Source organism: Scyliorhinus canicula, chromosome 15, assembly GCF_902713615.1.
Source record: "Scyliorhinus canicula chromosome 15, sScyCan1.1, whole genome shotgun sequence".
Taxonomy (NCBI): domain Eukaryota; kingdom Metazoa; phylum Chordata; class Chondrichthyes; order Carcharhiniformes; family Scyliorhinidae; genus Scyliorhinus; species Scyliorhinus canicula.
The window spans coordinates 70449904-70474453 of record NC_052160.1 but is presented as its reverse complement, the minus strand read 5'-3'; the positions used below and the strand labels follow the sequence as shown (position 1 = coordinate 70474453).

General features: G+C 45.7%; 1 protein-coding gene across 1 annotated transcript in view; it reads left to right on the top strand.

Annotated features, from left to right (window-relative positions):
- The window catches only part of LOC119978346, a 439995-nt gene that overhangs the window by 140619 nt on the left and 274826 nt on the right, over window positions 1-24550 (top strand). Inside the window, exons 15-20 of the mRNA XM_038819919.1 lie at window positions 430-554; window positions 7113-7403; window positions 8072-8230; window positions 11461-11645; window positions 15087-15269; window positions 18991-19082. Of these exons, the coding sequence (XP_038675847.1) occupies window positions 430-554; window positions 7113-7403; window positions 8072-8230; window positions 11461-11645; window positions 15087-15269; window positions 18991-19082 (1035 nt within the window). The remainder of the gene's footprint in view (window positions 1-429; window positions 555-7112; window positions 7404-8071; window positions 8231-11460; window positions 11646-15086; window positions 15270-18990; window positions 19083-24550) is intronic.

Here is a 24550-nt window from a genome sequence, read left to right as displayed (position 1 = left end):
GATTTTTTGGATAATATGGATTCTTGTAACTGCATGTGATATTTCACAATTTTTGTTGTGACACACATTCGCTATTGTTTGTTTGACTAAACCATTTAAAAACACCATCTCTGTAACAACATTTCTTCTTGGCTGTATCTCACTTGGCAGCACCTCGGGGCGTCTCCTACTCCATCGCCATGAAGTCACAGATAATAAACAGGATTTTCCAGTAACATTACAGTAATGGACCAGGAAAAACCCAGAGAAAATTCCTGGCATTATATTTTTCTTGATTTTTGGACAGATCTGTTGTAAACATTTAGATTACTTGTAGCACTAATTATGTAAAATAAGTAGTTAAAAAGATGGTTTCATATAAGTCAGAGTATTTAAAAGTGCTTTCAATTGCCCACAATCTGAGATTTTTGTTGCATTTATTTGTTGCAGAACCATTTTCGATCGGGGCAAATGCAGAGGCCGCCCTCGTTTTCTCCCCCAGGTCCTTCTTACCACGTTCAGCAATGGCAAATTTTACCATACATGTGATGGGCTATGCTATTAATCTATTTGAGGCAGGTTACATTTAGTCAAATTGAATGTTCTATTTTTAAATATTGCTTGATCTTCAGAAGCGTTTAAGTCTTTTTATTGTTGCTTTCAAGATGTTTCAACATTACCTGGGTCCCCGTTATTATCACAACCTCTGGTAAACTTGGCATAAAATGTTAATGTAATAAATCCCTCATTAATTGCTCAGATTATTTGAACTTCACAAACGTTTCTCAGCCAGCCTGTGAGTGTAAGTTACATCAACACATCTTTTTGAGAAGGTTATGCAGCATTTATGTAATTTTCCTGTGCAATCTACCCGCCTCGTCGCGCCAGACTCAGGACGCAACAAGGCCGTTAAATCTCGTGAAAGGCCTCTAGCGAGATTTAACAGCCTCGTAACGCGTCGTGAGATCGAACAAGATTTGCATATTCAAGTGTGCAGTCAGGCTCACTTGAATATGATCGCGTCGGAGTTACCCAAGGCGCAGGATCTAACGTCCGTGCTTTATAGATCCCAAATGGGTGCCATTTTGCACTGGTCTTCACCGTGGACCAGGGGTACTGGCACTTGGGGCATTCTTCATGGTGATCAGGGGCCACTGGGTGGTCGGGCTCTGGGCTGGGTGGTACCCTGGCACCCCTAGTGCCACCGTGGCACAGCTAGCCTGGCACCCTGGTGGTGCCACTTGGTTCCCAGATAGCACAGCCAGCCTGGCAGTGCCAAGGTGGCATCTTGCCCACGCTGGGGATTGGGCCTAGGTCTGCACTGCCCTTATGAAGTGGGGTGCGGGGGGCTCCAGGACCCTCTGATTGGTAAGTTGTGGCATTGAGGGGGGGCCGGGAGGCCACGATGAGGGGTTCAGAGATCGGGGCGTCATTTAAAAATTGTGCCCTGATCTCTTCCTGCACCCTGCACTGGTGAGCGGAGCTCGTTACTGCAGGAGATGGGACTGTGTGGCCTCGGGGGGGGGGGGGGGGGGGGGGGGGCACTCATTGCCGAGGCCCAGAAATGAAGCAGAGTCCTATTTAAAAGCGGGTCGTTCTCGGTACTGCCAGCATCGGGAAACAGCCGGCTAAACGCACCTCACAAGGGACTCCGTTTCATTTCCATTAAATCGCACCCATCATCTAGAAATCCATTTTTACAGACATTGGGATGGGATGTTCCCTTCCCCGCAACAGATTTTCGATGACGGAGACAGCTTGTCATTGGCCACTGGGGGGATCGCCCACTTCTGGTCCCGCGGGTTTCTATGATGTTTGCATGATTCGCCCGTCCCACCTTTAGCAGGGTTGGAAGGACCCGCCCGCAGGAAGGGTCAGAAAATCCCACCCATTTTGCACTGATTTTGAGTAATGTTTCCCACTGCAAATGAATTAACCACGTTAGTTAACCAATTTATGCCTGTCAGGAAAGGGTTTGCTATTCTAGCATGCAGAATTCTGTTAATCTTGATTAAATTCAATAGAGTTTATTACATTCACTGTCGGTGCCTTCCACTATATTTGTAACTGACTGGGATGAAGGAACATCGACCCAAAGTTGCTGAGAACACCAAGTTAGATGGCACAGCAAATTATCCAGATTGGGGTAGAAAGGTGCAAAGGGTCATTGATTGACTGAGTAGAGAAGACTGACAGAGGAAATTTAATATGGGCAAACGTGTGGTCATCCATTTTGAAGCTAAGAGAAGGAGGTCAGATTATTTTCTAAATGGTGAGAAGGGTGGATGTTGAGAGAGGCTTGACAGTTGAAGTGCAGGAACCATTGGTGGAGAGATTGTTTTTTAAACTCAAAAGGCTACTGGACTGTTTATCTCAAGATGTGCAGATGTATTAAAATACAGATAAGCCATAGTGTAGCAGAATGGTAGAACAGTCCTACAGGGCTGAATGGCCTCATGCTGGGCCTATCTTCATATCCTACCTGACATACAACAGTATCGTTGATATGATTATTGTGTCACCCCTCAAACAAAGGTAAGATTATTCAAGTGTTCAAAAAGAGGAATTCAGTCAAAGAACCTTTGTGTTCTGTGGAGAAATTATTGGCCAGAAGCAAAGCACTCCAGAAATAGCTGCAAGTATTAAAGGAGTGACTGCGCTTTCATTATTTTAAAATTCTAAATATATTGAGAATTTATCTGGGGCTTACATGGCTTGTTTAGTAGTTTCAGATTTAAACATTTCCTGGTGTACAGATACAGGACTTGTGTTTTCCAGTCGTAACGTTAAAAGATTCCCTTTCGTGATAATGGGTTTCCTATCGTGCTCCAATCAGAAATTCCAGACAAGAATAAATACTCACCTGCCCGCTCAGTATGATCTAATGAATCATTCTCTTGACTGCATTTTTATGTGGTTTCCAAATAACCACCAGTCAGCTCTTACCCTCAAAGGGAGAAAGCAACTTATGGTTATCTGGGACTATGGCGACTTTACACTTTACTTTTTACTATGTACAGTCCTCAAAAGTCATGCAGTGACAATGAATGCAGGTGAAATACATTAAACCTGCAACAATCTAATAAAATTCTCACTCCAACCTTTGTCATTGATACTGCAAAAAAAAAATTGTCTCCCACAGAAAAAATGTTTAATCCCTTAAGTGGTCATTAAGTTGTGTAAACAACCATGCATTCAGATACCACAAAGGCGGATTGTTATTAAAACCGTTAATCACTCCCCGAGCAACTGTGTCAACAGATTTCAACACTCTGCAAGATTGTGGAACTCAGCCAAGCGTTCATAATGGCCACAGTTATCAAAACATTAGTTTTTAACTCTAGACTCGCCTGAACCTTAAAGAACACATGGTGCCTTCTCCATTCCAACGCAGATTCATTGTCGATTAATGGAGTGGAGCAGATTGGATTTTTTGACCAACAGGGGCACATTCTTTCAAAGTAAATAATTTTGGAACAGTTAAATCTCAATCGAAATCATGACACAAGAGTTTGCCTGAAGCGCAGTATATTTCTTGTGCTGGTAATTAAACTTACTTTTTAGAGGAAGAAGTGCTGAACTGCTCCTTAGTTCCTGTCCTTCCACCGGTGCTGTGCGATCCAATCAACCTTCCAAATTGGACACTGATTCATCGTGAAGTTCTTCATCCACATCTGGTTGAGAACTACCAAAATTCATTCAACAATCAACTTCAGACCGGATCCAGACTAAGATTTGAGCTTTGTACCCCTTGTTGGGAGACCAGCTCTGATCCTACACCACCTGACTGCTCAATGTGGTCTGTTCATAATTTATACTTATTTATCTTAAGACGGTGTGTGTTATTAGTTCACATTTACGAGACTATGTGGCCGACAGGGGAATTCACTCGCCGTTGTCGCATATCAGAAAATTCTGTGAAATTACCTCTGTGATATTTTAATAGTTCATGTTGGGACAACCAACATGCCGGTCCATGTTTGGGCCAGCCTTTATGCTCAATCTTACGAGCTCCAGTTCGGTGGGCTTCTGCCCACTAGTGAGGAAGCTCTTATTCCACGAGCTCCACCAGGAGATCAATTACGGTTTAGGAAGCTCCGGCTAATTGTGAAACAGCTGTAATGAGCTTCTGAACGGGACTCTCTCACCATCTTTTACACTTTGTGGAGGTATAGTTACAACTGCTGGAGGAGCAGTGATTCACAATGGAGGCTGTCAATCTGTTGTTCCTTGTGCACAATTGGCCTGAACATACAATCCTTCACACCAGGCGCTATCAGCAGCTGTGAAGGGCGCTATGAACTCGTATGCCTGTAGGCGGATCTAAGGTACAACGAACAACAACACCCTAACTAATCAATTCACAGTATACAAATATAGGAAACAAAGTGACAGATCCCTTATTTGCTCAAGCAAGCAGTTTAAACTTGGTCTTCCTGACCAGCTAGCAGTAGTATTGGAAGGACTTGACAACTTGTTCATCGTTGACTGATTTGACTGAACAAAGATGCAAGTACACAATACCGCTCAGAAATTATTTCAGCTCATTTGGAGCCATAAATCAAGGAAGGGCACGATCGACCAAAAACAAAATAGAGTCCGTTCTGGGCAGGATTAAGCCCGGGAACGACCCTATCAACAACGCTATGCCGCACTTAGCGTCATTTCCTGTGCCCCTATCTCTCTACCCCCTGTTGCGACCACCCCAACTCACCTGTTGGGGGCTCCTTGTGCCCCACTGCACCACACCTCATGCAGACAGGACACTCCTGGGTTCGATCCCAGCAGAGGCAAAATGTCAGCTTTGTACCTTGGCACTGCTTGCCTGACAGTGCCCCTATCAGCCTAGCACTGCCACCTGGGAACCCTGTCAGTGCCAGGCTCACACCCAGATGGCACTTCAAGGGGGTCACTGCCAGGGTTGCAGTGCCAAGGTGCTGGGTGGCACCAACAGTGCCAGAGTGCCATCCTGCAAGGAGATCGACCACCCGGAGATCTCTGATCGCATGGGAGACCCCCACTCCCAGGCAGTGTTCCACCTGGTCTCCATTTGTGGGCGCTAGTACTTAACGAGGTCCAGCTGGGGTCTCCTCCGCAAGGCCGAAAGATCCTGGGTTGCCGTTCGATCCGAAAGCAGCACGGCTAAGTTTGTTCTTAAACTCCAAACATGTGAGACTGGGTCCCGCCCACTGTGAGCCAGAAATGGATCGCAACGTCCTGCGAGATCAGATCTGGTTAGGTACCATGAGGCATAACAGCCGTCAGGATACCGGAGGTGGGGGGAGAGAACACCTCTCCTGGCATCTACCAGCCATGTTCTGTTCCGATTCCAGCAAGGGTGCGGGGGGGGGGGGGGGGGGGGGCTGTAGAATCGCACCCCTAGTCTCAGATTCTAAAGGAATTCCCAAAGAAACAGCAGAAGAGCTGGTGCTCGTGTCCACCTTCACATTTGTACAAAGACTGACAGAGGAAAATTCTATTAACTGTGACCTAAGATTTGCAAGGGTTACATGATCTTGGCGGTTAAGCCAGGAATGCATCCACCATGGAAGTCTACTGTGGACCCTGCCGATGTTTTGGGGGGGGGGGGGGGGGAAGGGGGGCAAGGAGATGGGCCTCCAGGACAAGGGACTCTCTGAATTAAAGTAAAATACTGCGGATGCTGGAAATCTGAAATAATAAAAGCAGAAAATTCTAGATAAACTCAGCAGGTCTGGCAGCATCTGTGGAGGGAGAAATAGAGTTAACATGTCGAGTCCATGTGACTTCTACAACCGGTCATACAGACGCGGAATGTTAACTCAGTTTATCTCTCTGTATTTTCTGTTTTTATCCAGCATGTCCTGCTTTTACTCAAGGCACTGAAGGTCTCAGAAATTCTGGGGGGCAAATGCTTCGATAAGCAAGAAAATTGACTGCAGCAAGATGTTCCATGACTTGTATCACTGATGCTAGTGGGCTTATGGGCATACCAATCAGTGACCATGTTGAAGGCAGGAGCATGGTGTAGTGATCCTCGCCTGAGTGTGTACAGAAGGGGCTGATGGGAAATGGAAGTACCACCAGGGGACAGCGCGGGGACATATAAGAGTGACGCCGAAGGCCCGCCCTCGCACACTTTGGCCGGAGAGGCAAGGAAGCAGGACAGGTCGGAAGTTGAGCTCAGGGCTGCATGTATTTGGGCCTAGTTGCAGAGCATAGAAAAGCAGTATATTCACAAGTGCCATTCTGTAAGTAAAAGCCAATGAAGTAATTTGGAATGGGCACCAGTAATGGTGCTATGGCCGCACAAGACTATTGACCTTTCAACTCAAGTTCCCTTAATGGTCTTCACTAGTTTACACCCCATTACTGGTGTAAACCCATAGGTTGGCTCCAACTCTTCCGGATATGGCTAATTATGCCTGGTGATATCTGGGGCATCTTTTTCATTGTTAGAGTCACAATAAGGCCCAGGCGTGAGATTTACTGATCTAGTAATCCACCACTCGTAATTCCATTCCTCTTAGGCTGATGCACATGTAGGGTTGGTTGGATTTTCTGCCCCAAGAGGCTCATATGAAAGCACGTATTAAATCTGCTTCCAGACCTCTTGAGCTACGAAATAATCATAAGGCATGGAAAGTCAGAACCAATGAGACCCTTAAATCTTGCAGGAGATGTTTTTGTCCTGCCTTTCAATGAGTTATTTTTGTTGCCAAAATCTTCTTGCCTCTATCATTAAGGGTGCGTCTAGTGAATCCAGTCAAGCTTACACCCGATGAGAAAATCTAGGCAACGAGTCAAATGCTGTTTTTATTACTCGAGATCTTGTGTTTTGGGGATTGCAATCTAGAAATTACTTTTCATGATAATAGTGGATGAACACAGGACCCATTTTAAATGGATCAACGCTGCTACTGAAATAGCAGACATGGAATAATTGTACAGAAGCACTGAATGTTCATCTACATTTAACACAATTAAGACATTTTTGTCCTAGATTGTCCCTATTTTCTCCAGGAAAAGTGCAAATCAGTGACCTTGATAATGAAGCTTTGTATTTGAGAATGACGATTATTTGTACAATGAAGGATAAACTGAACCATTTTTTAACATCACTATATGCCATTTTTCTGATGATGTTTGTGCAGGTTGGCCTTAGAGTAGAGAACGCGGAGCACCTGATACACAAAATATTTGGTCACAAACATGCCCCCTTTATGGACAGTCCCAAGAACATGAAGAATTCAGGGAAAAAATGGAAGATGAAAAATCTGTCAAAGTCTCCCATTCAGGCTGTGGGTAAGAAGGGAGCTGTGCGGAGACACGCTATCAGCAAAGTTACAGCAACCAAGCAGCAAGTGGAGAAACCCAGGCTTCAGAAGGCAAATCAAAGCTGTCACAACGTGGACTATAACCGGATTTATGAAATCGAGGCCCAAGTAAGGATGCGCTTTTCAAAATACCAGAGCAAGTAAAGTCTGATCTGACCTAAACTGGAATTTTGGGAGATTAATAAATAATATATCCAAAGAGGCTTTCGCTTGCACTCAATGTCATTTGTGCCAATGGCAAACTTCACAAATTTACGATTTTATGTTATACTCAGATAAAGGATAGTGCCCAGGACAAACTATGCGTTCAGTGCTATTTCTTTCAGGCTCCACACAAGAAGGTTTGAACTGCCCCTGGAATAGTGCATGCTGACCCAAGAAACAAAAGGGGTCCCAACCCAAAAATGTCCATAACTTTGCAAAAAAAATAACTATTAAGTGACGTTATGTTCCTGAATCATTTTGAAAAGCAAGTTAAGTTTGGCTTCAGATGACAATCACTCTCAGAATTGTCCACCTAACAGAATTATCTCTTTAACGCCAATGATAAATTCCACATTTTGTATACTGGGAGGTACAGCAGTGTTTGGATTTCTGACCAGTTGGGATTATGCCTCAGGTGGTGCTGTGCTTGAAATGAGCTGAATATCAGTCATTCTGAAACAGCTTTAAACCCCTGTGATTGCAATGACTTAGTGCAAGGTATACTCTTCCATTAAGTTGTCCTCCCCATACTTGTACTGGACTGAGCTCTTTCTCTTGTTTTACTGATTCAGTTTGCAAAAAGGATGGCAAAGAAGAAGAAGAAGCTGACATGTGGCCTGAGCGTGAAGATATTTGGCAACGAGCTGAGCTTTATAGATTGCAGTGCCATGAGGACCCAGATCAAGCAATACTCCCTGGACATGGCAGAAATTGCAATTAAACTCCTAAAGGTACTGGAAATCTCACCTTTTTGGTCATTACCAATGGAATCCAAATTCAGTGAACCCATTCCGGCAATGCTGAATAGATGCTAAATAAATGTGCTTGATTGCAGTGGTTAGCACAATGGTTAGCACTGCTGCCTCACGGACCCGGTTCGATCCCGATGCCGGGTCACTATCCGTGTGGAGTTTGCAATCCCACAACCCAAGGATGTGCCGGGGAGGTGGATTGGCCACGCTAAATTGCCACTTAATTGGGAAAAAAAAAAATTGCGTACTTTAAATTTAAAAAGTATATATATCTGTGCTTAATGATTGGAAGATGAATCTATATATTACCCAAGAGTAGTAACAAATACCCTTATTCACCTCGGGGGTGCTCTCAGTTGGAAGAGGATGTGTAGAATGACCAGTTTGACACTTGGCAGTGATTCGAATCTCAGCAGAGGCCCGAATCCTGAAGTCCCGCTCGTGAAACCTGCCTCCAACATTTTTGCAGGGGTGGGAGAAGGAAAATTGGGGGCAGGTTATAAACCCTTCAACCGTAGTTCGCAGCTGTCTCCACTCATGTGATTTTGGTGACTGAAACCCAACGGGTGCAGATTAGCTGGTAGAAACACGTCTAAAACTCATGGATTATCTTGGTTACCCTTTTGGAGAGGTAGGCACTCTTTAGGTAGATCAGGTGCCCTTTGTGATTGTTAAAAGTAGACGTGATTATGTGTAAAACGTGGATGAACTCATTGGAACTGTCCAAACTGTCAAAGAACTGAAAAATTTCATTGGAAGTGTCAAAATTGACAAGAGATTTAACTCGGCTGGGCTTAAAAAAAATCTGATATTTTGCTCTAGAAATGCATGAGGGCTATTGTTATAGGATTTATATTGCATGACTGATTTTACAACCTAACATTATTACAGTGTGGTGCCTGTTAAGTGAGCAGTTTGTTTCACAGCTCCAGATGGTTATAGAATGGAAATGTTTGTTTTCATAAGAGAGTAGTTGAAGGGATTTCTACATATTAAATGCCTTTTAATCAATTAATGATTTTTTTAAAATAGTGACATCATCAATACGCACACAATTTTGTTTAATGTCAGCATGGCTTCGGAGGATCGCCCATGATAGATACTGGTTGAATTGTGATGGAGATGTCAAGGGCAAAGGGTTGTGGGTCAGGTTAGAAACCAGGGAGGTAAGATACTGAACAAATTCACAGGAGACTGCTAATGAACCTTTAACACAAAGAATAAAGTATGTATTAAACAAGAAATGTATTACACCAGGTAAAAAGATATTAGTTAAAAAAAAAACACAAGAAGATGCTTCAAATGTTGATCCATCCTTTACCCTAGCAACATCTTTACAGACACAGTGAAGAGATACCACTAGCTTGATATACAAAGCGAGACTGCCGCAATGGCAAACTGTTTTCTCCTGGTGAAGCTCTGAGCATTCACTCAATGTTTTTCACCCAATTCGGATCTCTTCCCAAGATACTCAAAAACCACAATCTAAGCTCAGTCGTCCAGTTGCATCTCTGCTAAATTGACCATTTTACTGAGTTATATAACTGACTATTCAGTCACCTACTGCCCCAATAGCCTTGTAATGTTTTCTTCTCAGGGAGCTGAAAATCCCTGCCATCACTCACTTAACTCTCACCTATTTTTTCTCATGTCTGGGTTCCAGACCACTGTCATTAAGCAACAGTAAAGTTTTCCTGTTTTAGTTTTCCCGCTGACAATCAGTAAACTCCTATCGCTTCAGGGTTGTAAAATATCGTTAAAAATGTCTACATACGGACAAATCCAAAATACTTGACCTTTCAGTCAGGAGTCCATCCAGACTTCCCAGCACTAAGGGTTCACAAACAAAACCTAAATGATACCGGAACCCTTTTTACTTAACTAAACACAAGTATATTTTCAACTTAAAAATTATACATTGTTCCTAACAGTTGGCAGTGGGGAGGGGGGTGGGGAGGAGATGGGGCTGGTGGTGGCCAGTGGTGTGAGGGCTATTTTGTGTTTTATTAAACCTTTCAATAACTTCACCAAAATGCTGGTGCACAGAGGCAGGCACAAGTGGTTAGCACAGCTGCTTCACAACGCCAGGGACGCAGGTTAGAATCTGGCCTTGAGCGACTGTCAAAGAACAAAGGAAAGTACAGCACAGGAACAGGCCCTTCTGCCCCCCCCCCCCCCCCCCCAAAACCTGCGCTAACCATGCTGCCTGTCTAAACTAAAACCTTCTACACTTCTGGGGCCTGTATCCCTCTATTCCCATCCTATTCATGTATTTGTCAAGATGTCCCTTAAATGTCACTATTGCCCCTGCTTCCACCACCTTCTCCAGCAGCGAGTTCCAGGTACCCACTACCCTCTGTAAAAAAAAACTTGCCTCGTACACCTCCTCTAAACCTTTCCCCTTGCACCTTAAACCTATGCCCCCAAGTAATTGACCCCTCTACCCTGGGAAAACATCTCTGACCATCCACCCTGTCTATGCCCTTCATAATTATGTAGACCTCTGTCAGGTCGGCACTCAACCTTCGTCGCTCCAGTGAGAACAAACCGAGTTTATTCAACCTCTCCTCATAGCTAATGCCCTCCGTACCAGGCAACATCCTGGTAAATCTCTTCTGCCATGTGGAGTTTTGCACTTTCTCTCCGTGTCTGCATGGATTTCCTCCGGTTATCTCCCACAGTGCAAAGATGTGCAGGTTAGGTGGATTGACCATGCTAAATTGTCCATTAGTGTCCAAGGATTTTCAGTTTAGGTGGATTGACCATGCTAAAGTTGCCCATTTGTATCGAAAGATGTGTAGGTTAGGTGGATTGACCATGCTAAAATTTCCCCTTAAGTGTAAAGATGTGCAGATTAGATGGGTTTATGGAGATAGGGTGGAGAAGTGGGTCTGGGTAGGGTGCTCTTTCAGAGGGTCAGTGCAGACTCCATGGACCAAATGACCTCCTTCTACACTGTAGGAATTGTGTGGATTCCACCCAGCCCACCTCCGCACTTATCCGAAGGTGGCGTACCTGACCCTCCCCACACCTGCTCCAGAACAGGCCCCTGTTTCCCGGATCGGTATTGCAGGGTCTGGAGATGCCCTGACGGGCAGTGAAATTCCAGGCCAGGATGTTTGTCTGGGTTATTGCCAACAATAATTTTCGTCCTGCTGTACCGTCCAGTTCTGTGTAGTGACTCTGTTCATTTCATTGTTTCTCTTTAGGGTCAGGAAGTACAGTATAGCAGAAGGACAAGTCTAGCTACAGAGGAGGCGACATTTTCATCCATTTCAGGCCTACCTATTAAACTTGCTGTGAATGCATCAGCTGCCACTAACATTAAAATTAAAGGCAATGTTGACCTTAAGCAGCGGACAGACTTTATCGTCACTGGTTTCATCAAGCCAAGGTATGGGCACAAAGAAAACTGAGCAATAATGAATGTGATGAAATTTATATTGATTTTGTTGCACAGTATGGTGAAATAAAACAAAATTGCTTCACATGTTAACATTTGCATGAAAGTAAACATTGCTACGTTATGGGTTGGATTTTACAGCAGCAAATCAAGCAGGCCTCTCCCTACATGTATGTCAATGACCAGGTCAGGTTGACAATACATCATCGCATCATAAATTGGAAGGCTGCCCTCCATTTTGAAATGGAATGGAAGTCGCCATATTCCCAGATGCCCATAGGCTGCTTTCCCATTTGAGGGGTGTTGTGTTATGTAATTTAGAAAAACACAAGCTGCCACTTTATGCAGTTTTGAGTAAAAGTTGCTCCAGACTTTGAAGTGAGTTCAATATGTTTTTATTGAACTATTAGCACAGTTCTCAATGAGTTCGACTCTCTGCTAATCTAAATGTAGTAACTCCGTCTAACTGAACCTACCTTGCTCTAAGCCACGTGCTGGGGTGTGATGCTGAGGATACACCCTGTCTCACTCTGTAGATGTTGGTCTGTGGAACGAGGTGGGATGCGAGTGCCTCATCCCTTTTATAGTGAGATACCACCCCTCAGTGTCTTGACTGCTCATTGGTCATGTCCTATTCCATGTGTTCATCAGCTGCATGTTTGCATATCATGACACACATATAATGTGGAGATGCTGGCGTTGGACTGGGGTGAGAACAGTAAGAAGTCTTACAAGACCAGGTTAAAGTCCAACAGGTTTGTTTCAAACACTAGCTTTCGGAGCACTTCTTCTTCCTCAGGTGAATGAAGAGGTATGCTCCAGAAACATATATGTATAGATGCCAGACAATGCTTAGAATGCGAGCATATGCAGGTAATTAAGTCTTTACAGATCTAGAGATAGTGGTGACCCCAGGTTAAAGAGGTGTGAATTGTCTCAAGCCAGGACAGTTGGTAGGATTTTGCAAGCCCAGGCCAGATGGTGGGGGATGAATGTAATGCGACATGAACCCCAGGTCCCGGTTGAGGACGCACTCGTGTGCGGAACTTGGCTATAGGTTTCTGCTGGGCGATTCTACGTTGTCGCGCATCCTGAAGGCCGCCTGAGAGAACGTTTACCCGGAGATCAGAGGCTGAATGCCCTTGACTGCTGAAGTGCTCTCCGACTGGAAGGGAACATTCTTGCCTAGTGATTGTCGCGTGATGTCCGTTTATTCATTGTCGCAGCATCTGCATGGTCTCGCCAATGTACCACACTTCAGGACATCCTTTCCTGCAGCGTATGAGATAGACAACGTTGGCCGAGTCGCACGGATATGTACCACATACCTGGTGGGTGCTGTTCTCACGTGCAGTGGTGGTATCCATGTCGATGATCTGGCACATCTTGCTGAGATTGCAATGGCAGGGTTGTGTGGTGTCGTGGTCGCTGTTCTGAAGGCTGGGTAGTTTGCTGCAAACAATGGTTTGTTTGAGGTTGCGCGGTTGTTTGAAGTGTCCCATGACACACACAATGCAGAACTTACCAAAGCTTTTCAGGCTTGTCCTGCCGCCCAGCTCCTGGTTGCAGTCCAGACCCCTCCCTCTCCATGAGGCTTCTCAAACTCAGGCAAACTGCCAAAAAGTCTTGCTAGGTCCTGGTTTCCCCATCTGGCTTACCAGCCACTTTCAGGAGTTTCAAGCTGTCCTAGGCTCCTGCCACTCATCAGTCCTGGATGCTTTCTCTCTCATCTCATTGCATTTGGCCCCTCAGCTTGTCAAAGGCACTGCTGCCTGTAGGGAGGGGTACACAGGGGTTGATCGCTCCCTTGGTTGATACTCTCCCCCATCATTGCCACCTGCTGCCGGAGGCCTGCTACACAATTGTATCATTCCATGTCCATTCAACAGGGAGGCCTAATAGGTAAATTTGTAGGTGCCACAAAATTAGGCCATGCGGTTGATGGTGAAGAGGATATCTGTCGACTCTAGAATGATTTCAATATTGAGTGGGCAGAGAACGGGCAAGTGGAATTAAATGTAGAAAAGTTTGAGGTGATGCATTTGGGGAGAGAAAACAAAGCAAAGGAATACTCAATAAATGGGAAGATATTGAAATGGGCTGAGGAAGTGAGAGACTTTAGAGTGCCTGTTCACAGGTCCCTGAACGTGGCAGGACAGATGGACACGGTGGTCAAGAAAGCATATGGAATGCTTTCCTTTATTGGGCGAGGTATTGAATACAAAAGCAGAGATATAACGTTGAAACTATATGATGCACTATCGACACATGCGAAGACGAGAGTAGAATGTAATCGAGGCTTTATTACACTGAGATGTGTGGCCTCCTACAGCAGCTGACGAAATGGCTGCTGTACGGGGAGCACACATATTTATACTCCACTTACTAGGCGGAGCCAGCAGGCAGGGATCTACCCCCGCACCTGTAGTACAGGGGCCTTACTGTAAAACACATATATATACAGTATATACATCAGTGGTGACTACCACACTATATAAAATACTGATTAGGCCTCAGCTGGAGTTTTGTGTGCCGTTCTGGTCACATGACAGGAAGGACATAATTGCCCTGGAGAGAGAGCGCAAAGGAGATTTACAAGAATGTTGCCGGGACTTGAAAATTTCAGCTATAAGGAGAGATTGGATAGGCTTGGGTTGTTTGGCTGAGGGGTGTCCTAGTTCAGGTACAAAATTATGAAGGGCCTAGACTGGGCTGATAGGAAAGACTTGTTTCCCCGAGCTGAGAGGTCAATTACCAGAGGTCATAGATTCAAGGTGGTTAGTAAAAGGATTAGAGGGGACGTGAGGAAAAACCTTTTCGCTCTGAAGGTGGTGAGTGTCTGGGATTCACTGTCTAAGTTGGTGGTTGGCGCTGAAATGCTCAATTCCTTTAAAAGGCACTTGGACCTGCATCCAAAGTGCTGGAATCTGCAAGGCTGCAGACCAGTTGCTGGAAAGTGGTATTAAAATGAACGGCTATTTTCTTTTTTTGGCTGGTGCAGATACACTGGGCTGAATGGCCTCTTTCTGTACTGTAACATTTCTATGGTTCTAACACGTGGCCTTCAGTGCAACTGATCTATCAATCTGCAAATAATTGGAACTAGACTTAAATCAAAGATGAGCTCCATTGGAACGTCTTGTTGATATCGGAGGGTGTGTATGCTTGTAATGGTTATTCTCTAGGCTTCAAAGAGGAGACTTTAAATTAAAAATGTCTCTTAAAAATTAAGAAACCATTTAAAAGTACAAATTACTAGGTAATTCATTGTCATCCAAATACCCATCCTTTCCTATCTCCGCAGTCAATTATTAGTTTTACACAAAAAAAACCTTTCATTTAACAAAACGTATGCAGTGTTGATATGTTTCTTGTTAGCATTTGAACAGTGGAACGGAGTCTCACAAGTTGTTCATACTCCTTTGCTTTTAGTGCGCAAGTTCATGTATCTATCCACATGGGAGTTGATGGGACAGTTGGTAAAGCTGGGCTGGAATGGGTGGCAGGAATGAGAACGTTGACGAGCCTCGACGGTGGAATCCAATTAAAGAAAGGGCAAGATCTGAAAATATTCCTCAACACACCACAGGATACGATGGAGATCATAGATATCAGGTAATAACATAAAGATGATTTGACTTTGAAACCACTGCAGAATGTACTTAATCCATTTACTTTGTGTATCGATGTAGACGTTTACAGCATGGAAATAGGTCCTTCGCCCAGCTTGTCCATGCCGCCCAGTTTCTATCACTAAGCTGCCCCACTTGCCCACATTTGGCCCATATCCCTCTATACCCACCCTGCCCATGTCTAACTGTTTTTTAAAGGACAAAATTGTACCCTCCTCTACCACTGCCTCTGGCAACTCGTTCCAGATGCTTACCACCCTCTGTGTGAAAAGATTTCCCCTCCGGTCTCTTTTGTATCTCTCCCCTCTCACCTTTAATCTATGCCCTCTAGTTCTAGACTCCTCTACCTTTGGGAAAAGATGTTAACTATCTACCTTATCTATGCTCCTCATTATTTTATAGACCTCTATATGATCACCCCTAAGCCTCATACGCTCCAGGGAAAAAAGTCCCAGCCTTTCCTTATAACTCAGACCATCAAGTCCTGGTAGCATCCTCGTAAATAGAATGCCGACTGTGGCTCTTCAAAATGGTATCCCAGCTCCTAACACTGCTTAACGGCCTCGCTAAACATGATGCCTCACCCCCACCCAACCCCCAATGCAAGTCATGCTCCCTCAAATCATCCATGACACTCGTGTATCTCTGTGATTAATATAGTTACTCATTTCAGTGAGTATGTATCAATTAATGTAGATTTTTTTACAAACAGACTTTTCTTTAAATCAGCTAGAGTCATTAAATAGCAGTAGAAAAGATGATAGCATAGGCTTGCATGACATTTTGATGTACCTTTGTACCTAAGCATGATGTTGCTTCTCCATTGGAAAAGTACTGTAATGCATGTGAACAAATATACAAGGCTGGTCAATATAAACATCAACTTGCCTTTAAAAAACAGGTCCCTATGGTGAATCACTGCATTAAAACACATTTACATTACAAGACACCTCGTAAAGATTTTTGATGGTGTGAAAACAGTTTACACTTACTTTTTAAAATGTACGCCTGAGCGGGGCATTCTACCTTCTTCATGAACTCTCAAACCTGGCATGATTTTAATGGGCTTCCAAAATCTTGCATCACCAGATGTAAATAGCGCGCTGGAGGAAATAGTTTAAAATAAGGAACCTGACCTCAATTGGGGCGGATGTGTCATTTGCACAGTAAGTGTTCACAACATACAAATAGGAAAATGGCGCAGCTTCGGGAATGTGAAGGAAAATTGGATTTCCTTCAAAAAATAAACTGTTGCTATTTGTGCATTGAGACACACCTAATGATCCCGATCCAAAGTTTGGCCCCACAATCTATCGTATCCAGTTTTGGTGTTGCTGGTGTACACTTACCTTGTACTGGCCTCCAGGGACTTGGACTCTGGGGACTGCTTGCAGTCCCAGTCCTGTCCACCGCAACCTGTGGCACTGTAGGGACTGCAAACCTGCTGGCCAGTCCGATTGGCTGGCAGCTCTCTAAGGTGGCACTTCCTCCCGAGCGATGGGCAGAAGTCTCGTCTCCAGCCATTTAATGTCTGAGAAGGAAAACCCCGCCATCCGTAAAACCCTGGTCATAATATCTGGAACCGGAATGGTGGTTGTGGCTGAATCACCGTTGTGTGAAATGGCCAGATATTTTTCAGTAATGAAAATCCAAGTGTTAGATATTTGTCACACAACAGCAACCATTCTACATGTTTATAATGGCAATTCACTGCAAGTGACAATTAGCCCAAGCAAGGGAAATGATGTTCCTCATTTGTTTTTGAAATGATACACATATTATGATCCAGATTAAAATAACTCCATTATCAGGGGCGGGATTCTCCCCTACCCGGCGGGGCAGGGGGTCCCGGCGGGATGGAGTGACGTGAACCACTCTGGCGTCGGGCCGCCCCAAAGGTGCGGAAGTTTCCGCACCTTTAGGGGCCAAACCCTAACCTTGAGGGGCTAGGCCCACGCCGGAGTGGTTGGCGCCCCGCCGGCCGACGGGAAGGGCCTTTGGCGCCACGCCAGCCGGGGCCGAAGGGACATCGCCGGCCGGCGGAAGTCTGCGCACGCGCCAGAGTGTCAGCGGCTGCTGACGTCATCCCCGCGTAGGGGAGGGGGTCACTTCCGCCTCCGCAATCATGAAGACTATGGCGAACGCGGAAGGAAAAGAGTGCCTCCACAGCCCAGGCCCGATCGGTGGGCCCTGATCGCGGGCCAGGCCACCGTGGCCCCCCCCCCGAGGCCAGATCGCCCCGCGCCCCCCCAGGACCCTGGAGCCCGCCTGGTCCCGCCGGTAAGGTAGGTGGTTTGATTCACGCCGGCGGGACCGGCATGACAGCAATGAATCCTACATCCCGTAAATTAATTAAAAAGGATTAAAAATTCCGAGGATACCTAGAATTCCTAGGATACAAAAACATATAAATAATGAACAAATAATTTATATTTTCTTATTAGATGTTTTAATTGTACTCCAATATATATGCCTTTCATGACTTGTCTAAATATAATACATTTTTACTTGTATACTTGCACTTTATTTAGGGTGTGATCTTTCGGCCTGGTCCCAGTAAATCTTGAGAGGCCTCTCGCGAGACTTACAGCATTTGTTGTGCCTTGCGAGATCTCGTGAGGTGTCACAATCTGGATACGTCCATTAAGGGAGGGATGCAGATTTACATATTTAAGTGTGCAGTTAAGCTCACTTAGATATGTTCACACCAGAGTTACCCAAGGCACAGTACGTAACGGCCTTGCCTCGGAGACCCCAAGCGGGCGCTGCTTAGACTGGTGTCCACAAACATGGACCAGGCATTTGGGGGTATCCCCGGTGATTGGAGCCCCCGCGTGGTCGGGTTCTGGGTAGAGTGATATGATGGCATACTGGCACTGCCACCTGGATGCCACTCTGGCAATGTCAGTGTGTCCAGATGGCACTGACAGGCTGGCAAGCGCAATATAAGGGTGCCAGACCTGCAGAGTCAAGGTACCCAGGTGGCCTCTTGCCATGCCGGGGATCGGGCTCCGATCGGGCTTTATGATGTGTGGTGCAGGGGGTTTGAGGACCTCCTAATTGGTAAATTGGGGTATTGGGAGGGTCCCAGAGGCTGCTGCGGGTAGTTCAGAGATAATTTAAAATGGCGCCCCGATCGCTGCTTGCACTGATGATCTGAGCTCGTTAGTGCAGGAAACTAGGCTAAATGCTGCCTGAGTGGGGAATTTCGAGGCTTCGAAATGAAGCAGAGTCCTGTTTAAAACTGAGGTTCTTCTTGCAGCGTGGGAAAAACCCACTAAACGCACAAAAACCAAACTCTGTTTCATTTCCGTTATATCGCGCCCTCAGTTAATTATAGTTATTCCAACAAAGCTTTTGTGCTAATTTTATGCATTGAATAGCAGCACACTCTAAGTTCATTTTATGTTGGGCACTAACAGAGACCACGTTTGTTTACTTAATTTATTATTCTATAACATGGCCAGGATTGTCAACTATTTGTAAGCTGTAAATAAAGTGACACACTGTATATAATATAACAAGCAAGGACAGCACAGTGGCACTATGGTGCCTCATGGCGCCAAGGACCCGGGATCGATGCCGGCCCTGGGACACTGTCCGTGTGGAGTTTGCACGTTCTCCCTGTGTCTGCATAAAGGAAGTGACTAACAGTGCCAAAATCCCCCGAAGCTAATGTACCTCTCCATTTGCTCTGGTTGCAGCTCAAGACTATACACAACAAATCCAAGTCGAAAGGAGGAAATGATTGGATCTCTCGATCGAAGAGAAGCGCGAACTTGCAGTGAAGAAGAATGTAAGTTGGTTCTGTTCACACTTACTGCTATGACTATTGTTCAAAAATAAAATAATTAGGGCAGCACGGTGGCGCAGTGGGTTAGCCCTGTTGCCTCACGGCGCCAAGTTCCCAGGTTCGATCCCGGCTCTGGGTCACTGTCCGTGTGGAGTTTGCACATTCTCCCCGTGTTTGCGTGGGTTTCGCCCCCACAACCCAAAGATGTGCAGGCTAGGTGGATTGGCTGTGCTAAATTGCCCCTTAATTGGAAAAAATTGATTGGGTACTCTAAATTTATTTTAAAAAATAAAAATCATTGAATCACTATAGTGCAGAAGGAGGCCATTCAGCCGATTGAGTCGGCACCGACCCTCTGCTAACAGAGGCCACTACAACACGGACCCCATTGCAAGATGGACACCATTGCAACACGGACACCACTGCAATGCATACCCCACTGCAACGCATACCCCACTGCAACGCATACCTCACTGCAATGCATACCCCACTGCAACGCATACCTTACTGCAATGCATACCCCACTGCAATGCATACCCCACTGCAACGCATACCCCACTGCAACGCATACCCACTGCAACGCATACCCCACTGCAACGCATACCCCACTGCAACGCATACCCCACTGCAACGCATACCCCACTGCAACGCATACCCCACTGCAACGCATACCCCACTGCAACGCATACCCCACTGCAACGCATACCCCACTGCAAGGCATACCCCACTGCAAGGCATACCCCACTGCAAGGCATACCCCACTGCAAGGCATACCCCACTGCAAGGCATACCTCACTGCAAGGCATACCCCACTGCAAGGCATACCCCACTGCAAGGCATACCCCACTGCAAGGCATACCCCACTGCAAGGCATACCCCACTGCAAGGCATACCCCACTGCAAGGCATACCCCACTGCAACGCATACCCCAATGCAACTCATACCCCAATGCAATGCATATCCCACTGCAACGCATACCGTACTGCAACGCATACCCCACTGCAACGCATACCCCACTGCAACGCATACCCCACTGCAACGCATACCCCACTGCAACGCATACCCCACTGCAACGCATACCCCACTGCAACGCATACCCCACTGCAATGCATACCCCACTGCAACACTGAAACCTATCTTCCTAAATTAAAATTACAGGGCTTGGGGGGAGGTGTTGACTATGGCCTCTGCCTCTGTTCGCAGACTTCAGGGCCTTTACAGAGGCAACCCTGGGCCTTATCGTCAATGAATCGTGGGGATGGTAAAAGGAGAAGACAAGGGGAAGTAGGGATGTCGGGTGTGGCCTCCCAAATGACACTTACAGGTGGGTGGCGGGAGGGGGGGGCGGTGGCGCAGTTATATTGTCACTGGGCTAATAATCTAGAGACCCAGCGTAATGCTCTGGGGCCCCAATTCTAATCCCACATCAGCAGACGGTGAAATTCAACTTCAATAAACAATCTGGAATTTAAAGTATAATGATGACCATGAAACCATTGTTGATTGTTGTATAAATCCATCTGGTTCACGTTCGGGAAGGAAATCTGCTGTGCTTACCTGGTCTGGCCTACATGTAACTCCAGATCCACAGCAATGTGGTTGACTCTTCTAAGTGCCCTCAGTTCAAGGACAACTAGGGATGGGCCCAGCCAGCTATGCCCACAACACATGGAGGAATGAAAATAAGTCCTAACTAGGATGGGGGGGGGGGGGTTAATAATGAATGAGGTGAGGTGGGGATATTAGATCTCACCACCCTATTCCTATTACCATCCCAACAACAATGAAATTAAATTGATGAATATTTCTTTAAATTGACATCAGTGCCTTGTGGGGAAGCTCATATTCCATGGGTTCCACGGGGAGATCAATTCGGGGATCCCATGGGCCTCGTGAGCGTTATTACACTCAGCTTCTCCAAAGGGACGGTACAGTGGTTAGCATGCTGCCTCACAGCACCAGGGTCCCAGGTTCGATTCTGACCTCATATGACTGTCTATGTGGCGTTTGCACATCCTCACCCTTTCTGAGTGGGTTTCCTCCGTGTGCTCCGGTTTCCTCCCATGGTCCAAAGATGTGCAGATTACGTGAATTGGCCAGGCTAAATTCACATCAATGCCGTGTTTATTTTCAAATGGCAGGTCACTGTTAAGAGAGGGTTTTGGTTGATGTGCCTGCCATCAAAATGCTATACAGCCTCGATAATGAGTGCTAGTAGCTAATTTACTTGCATGTCGTCAATGGAACGCTGGTGCTCCTGAACCCCCTTCTCAGCATTGTCACGGGACAGAGTAACTCAATGGCTCTTTTCAGGTCCAATGTTGATTCTGCCAACAACTTCCTCTGACTCACCACACTGTCAATCCCACACACCAAATGGTCCCTTAACATCTCGGAGATGTTCTACCAGCTTTCAGAACCTGTCGGAACCTTTGTCACCGATTCCCCCGGAGTCAGCATAGCATGTTAAACTGATACCATTATCACGAATGGTTTAGGGTCGTAATGATTCGCCACTAACTCCACTAATTCAGCAAAGGACTTTGACTTATGCCGAAGGCTGGGCCCTGCAGGCAGTCATGAGGATTACCTTCCATCAGTCCTCTCCACTGATGCCATTCGCCTGGAAGAAATACCGCATTCACTCGGCAAATTGGGCACAATCGTCCTGGCCTGCGCCATAGGCCGCTAATTTCCCAAAGAGGGGCATTTTCAAAACCTCTCCAATATCATTCCTGCACTGCAATATCCTGGTGTAGCTGGGAGGTCCAGAATCACAATTGTTTTTACCTCACCACCAGTATGAAGACCCAGGAGGCCCTGGTAGGTGAATAAACGGGAGTTTATTGTAGATATAGAAAATAGCCGCTATGGCAGCATACATACAATATATCCCCATCGGGACTACCAGAATGTTGGTCCCTGTCCTGCTGGATTTTACATAGCCCAGTAATGACTCCCAAGTGGATGGGCCTCCGCCCTCTCGTGGGAAAGCTCATATTCCATGGGTTCCTCTGGGAGATCAATTCGGGGATTCCATGGGTCTCGTGAGCGTTATTACACTCAGCTTCTTCAAAGGGACGGTATAGTGGTTAGCACTGCTGCCTCACAGCCCCAGGGTCCCAGGTTCGATTCTGACCTCGGATGACTGTCTATGTGGAGTTTGCACATTCTCACCCTTTCTGAGTGAGTTTCCTCCGGATGCTCTGGTTTCCTCCCACTGTCCAAAGATGTGCAGATTATGTGGATTGGCCAGGCTAAATTGCCCCTTAGTCTCCAAAGATGTGCAGGTTAGGTGGGGTTAAGGGGATAGGGCAGGGAGTGGGCCTAGGTAGGGTTTCAGAGGGTCAGTTCAGACTGGATGGGATGAATGGCCTCCTTCTGCACCGTGCGGATTTGATGGATTGTATGGTTCACTTCACAAAAATAATGTTTTTTTCCCCTGCTCGAAGGCAGAGCCTTGGCGATTATTCTCCAAACCTGGCAAAGTGCCGTGAGCTTTTTTATTACAGATATGGTGAGTGGGTAGGCTCCAAGCCTACTTCAGCTAAAACAGTGATCGAATCCCAAGGTGCTGGCTTTACTCTGATCCGCATGCGAGCTGTCTAGCCAACTAAACTAACCAACCTCACTCCCCCACAAAGACATTACATGCTGAGAATTAGAATCCAGGTTCCCAAGCCATTGCCACCATCTTGAAGAAATGAAGAAAGCACCCATGACTCAACAAGTTTGCAGCTGTCTCTGGAAATAATAAGAGCCAACCTTGATCACTGCCAAGTGTCATAACAGGATTCTGGCAGAGGAACAGAGTCGATTGTCCCACTGAAGGACTTAATCATACAGTTAACCAGAAACATGTGTCGCTTTTCTTCTCTCTATGCGTTACGCCATTTCTCTACTATATCATCAAATTCACTTTGTTAATGATCAGTCATTTTGGGTTACAATGTACTGATAGTGAACCTCCCAATGTTTCACTGTGAAGCCAAGTGGATTACCTGGCATGGAGAAATTCAAGCTGCTGGAGGCCTCAATTCAAGCATATCAAGCACTGGAACATGCATCATCACGGGTGTAGTTTTATCTGCTTGTGAAAGAATAGCTGGTTTGTGAACATGAAAAGAATGGGGTGGGATTCTCTATCCCGCCAGCCCTGTTTTCCAGCACAGTGAGTTCCCGCCAGCTGTGGAATTCTCCTTTCCTGCAGCTGGCCAATGGGGTTTCCCATTGTGGCCACCTCACGCTATCGGGAAACCAGTGGGCTTGGATATGTTGCCAGCGAACCAGAAAATCCCGATGGTGTTTGAGATAGAGGCACAAGGTAGGGAAATTTAAAGAGAGATTTCCTCCGTGTTTCATTTTTCTGCACTAGAAGCTCTTGACTTTAGCAGCGTCTGCCCATAATTTTCCATGGCTAACAATTCCTCACCTTAATAAACACTAAATTCACAAGTGACTAAAGTTGAAAGAGTAAGGTGGATGAGGCTGAATTTGCTTTGAGCATATCCTGCTCTGCTAACGTATCTTTATGGGGGTTTTCAGTTTGTGTCTGTTGATCGGATTTCTGCCACATTTCCAGTAAAGGTTCAATGAAGAGACAGTCAGTCACTTGACAGTACAGAACTTTAATATTGCTGACAAGAGAGACATGTTGCCGAAGCTTTTTGGTCTTGCACTCATCAGGACAACTACAAGAAGACCAAATTTCAAACATGATGTGGAGATGCCGGCATTGGACTGGGGGTGAGCATAGTAAGAAGTCTTGCAACAGCTTAAAGTCCAACAGGTTTGTTTCAAACACTAGCTTTCGGAGCAGTGCTCCTTCACCTGAGGAAAGAGCAGTGCTCCGAAAGCTAGTGTTTGAAACAAACCTGTTGGACTTTAACCTGGTGTTGTCAAATTTCAAACAATCACAATAAATTATGCTACAGGAGAAAAATGGATGCTGATTGCTCAACAAGTTGACCCTGATTGGCTGGGACGTTGCCAAGGAGAAAGGAACAGGAAACTATAGGCTTCCCAAGCTCCTGGTCGGTGCAAAGCTTGAACATATTCCTTTTGTTTGCAGAGGGCAGGTTCCTGTGTATGACCATTTGAAATTTGGAATTCTTGCATTTGTCATGATGAGTACAAAATGAAAAACTTTGGCAACATGTCTCATGTTTGAGCAATATCGAAGAGGCAGTCTGAGCACTTTAGTCTGCTGGTACTTGTGATGGATGCAGTGATTTACATGATCAGTAAAAGACTCTGAAGGGGAGATGTTTTTCTGACTTGATACCAAAAGCATCCAGATAAAAGGGTGTAGCACAGAAGGAAAACCAGTGAGTAATCCTTAGCTTTCATTCTGCTTCTAAAAATACTGCACCCAAATTCTCCCGTGTGTCTATGCCTGACTGTAGCTGAATAGGGGGCAGAAAATAAACCATACCCAAGTGAGCCTTAAGAGAGCCTAACACACAGGATTG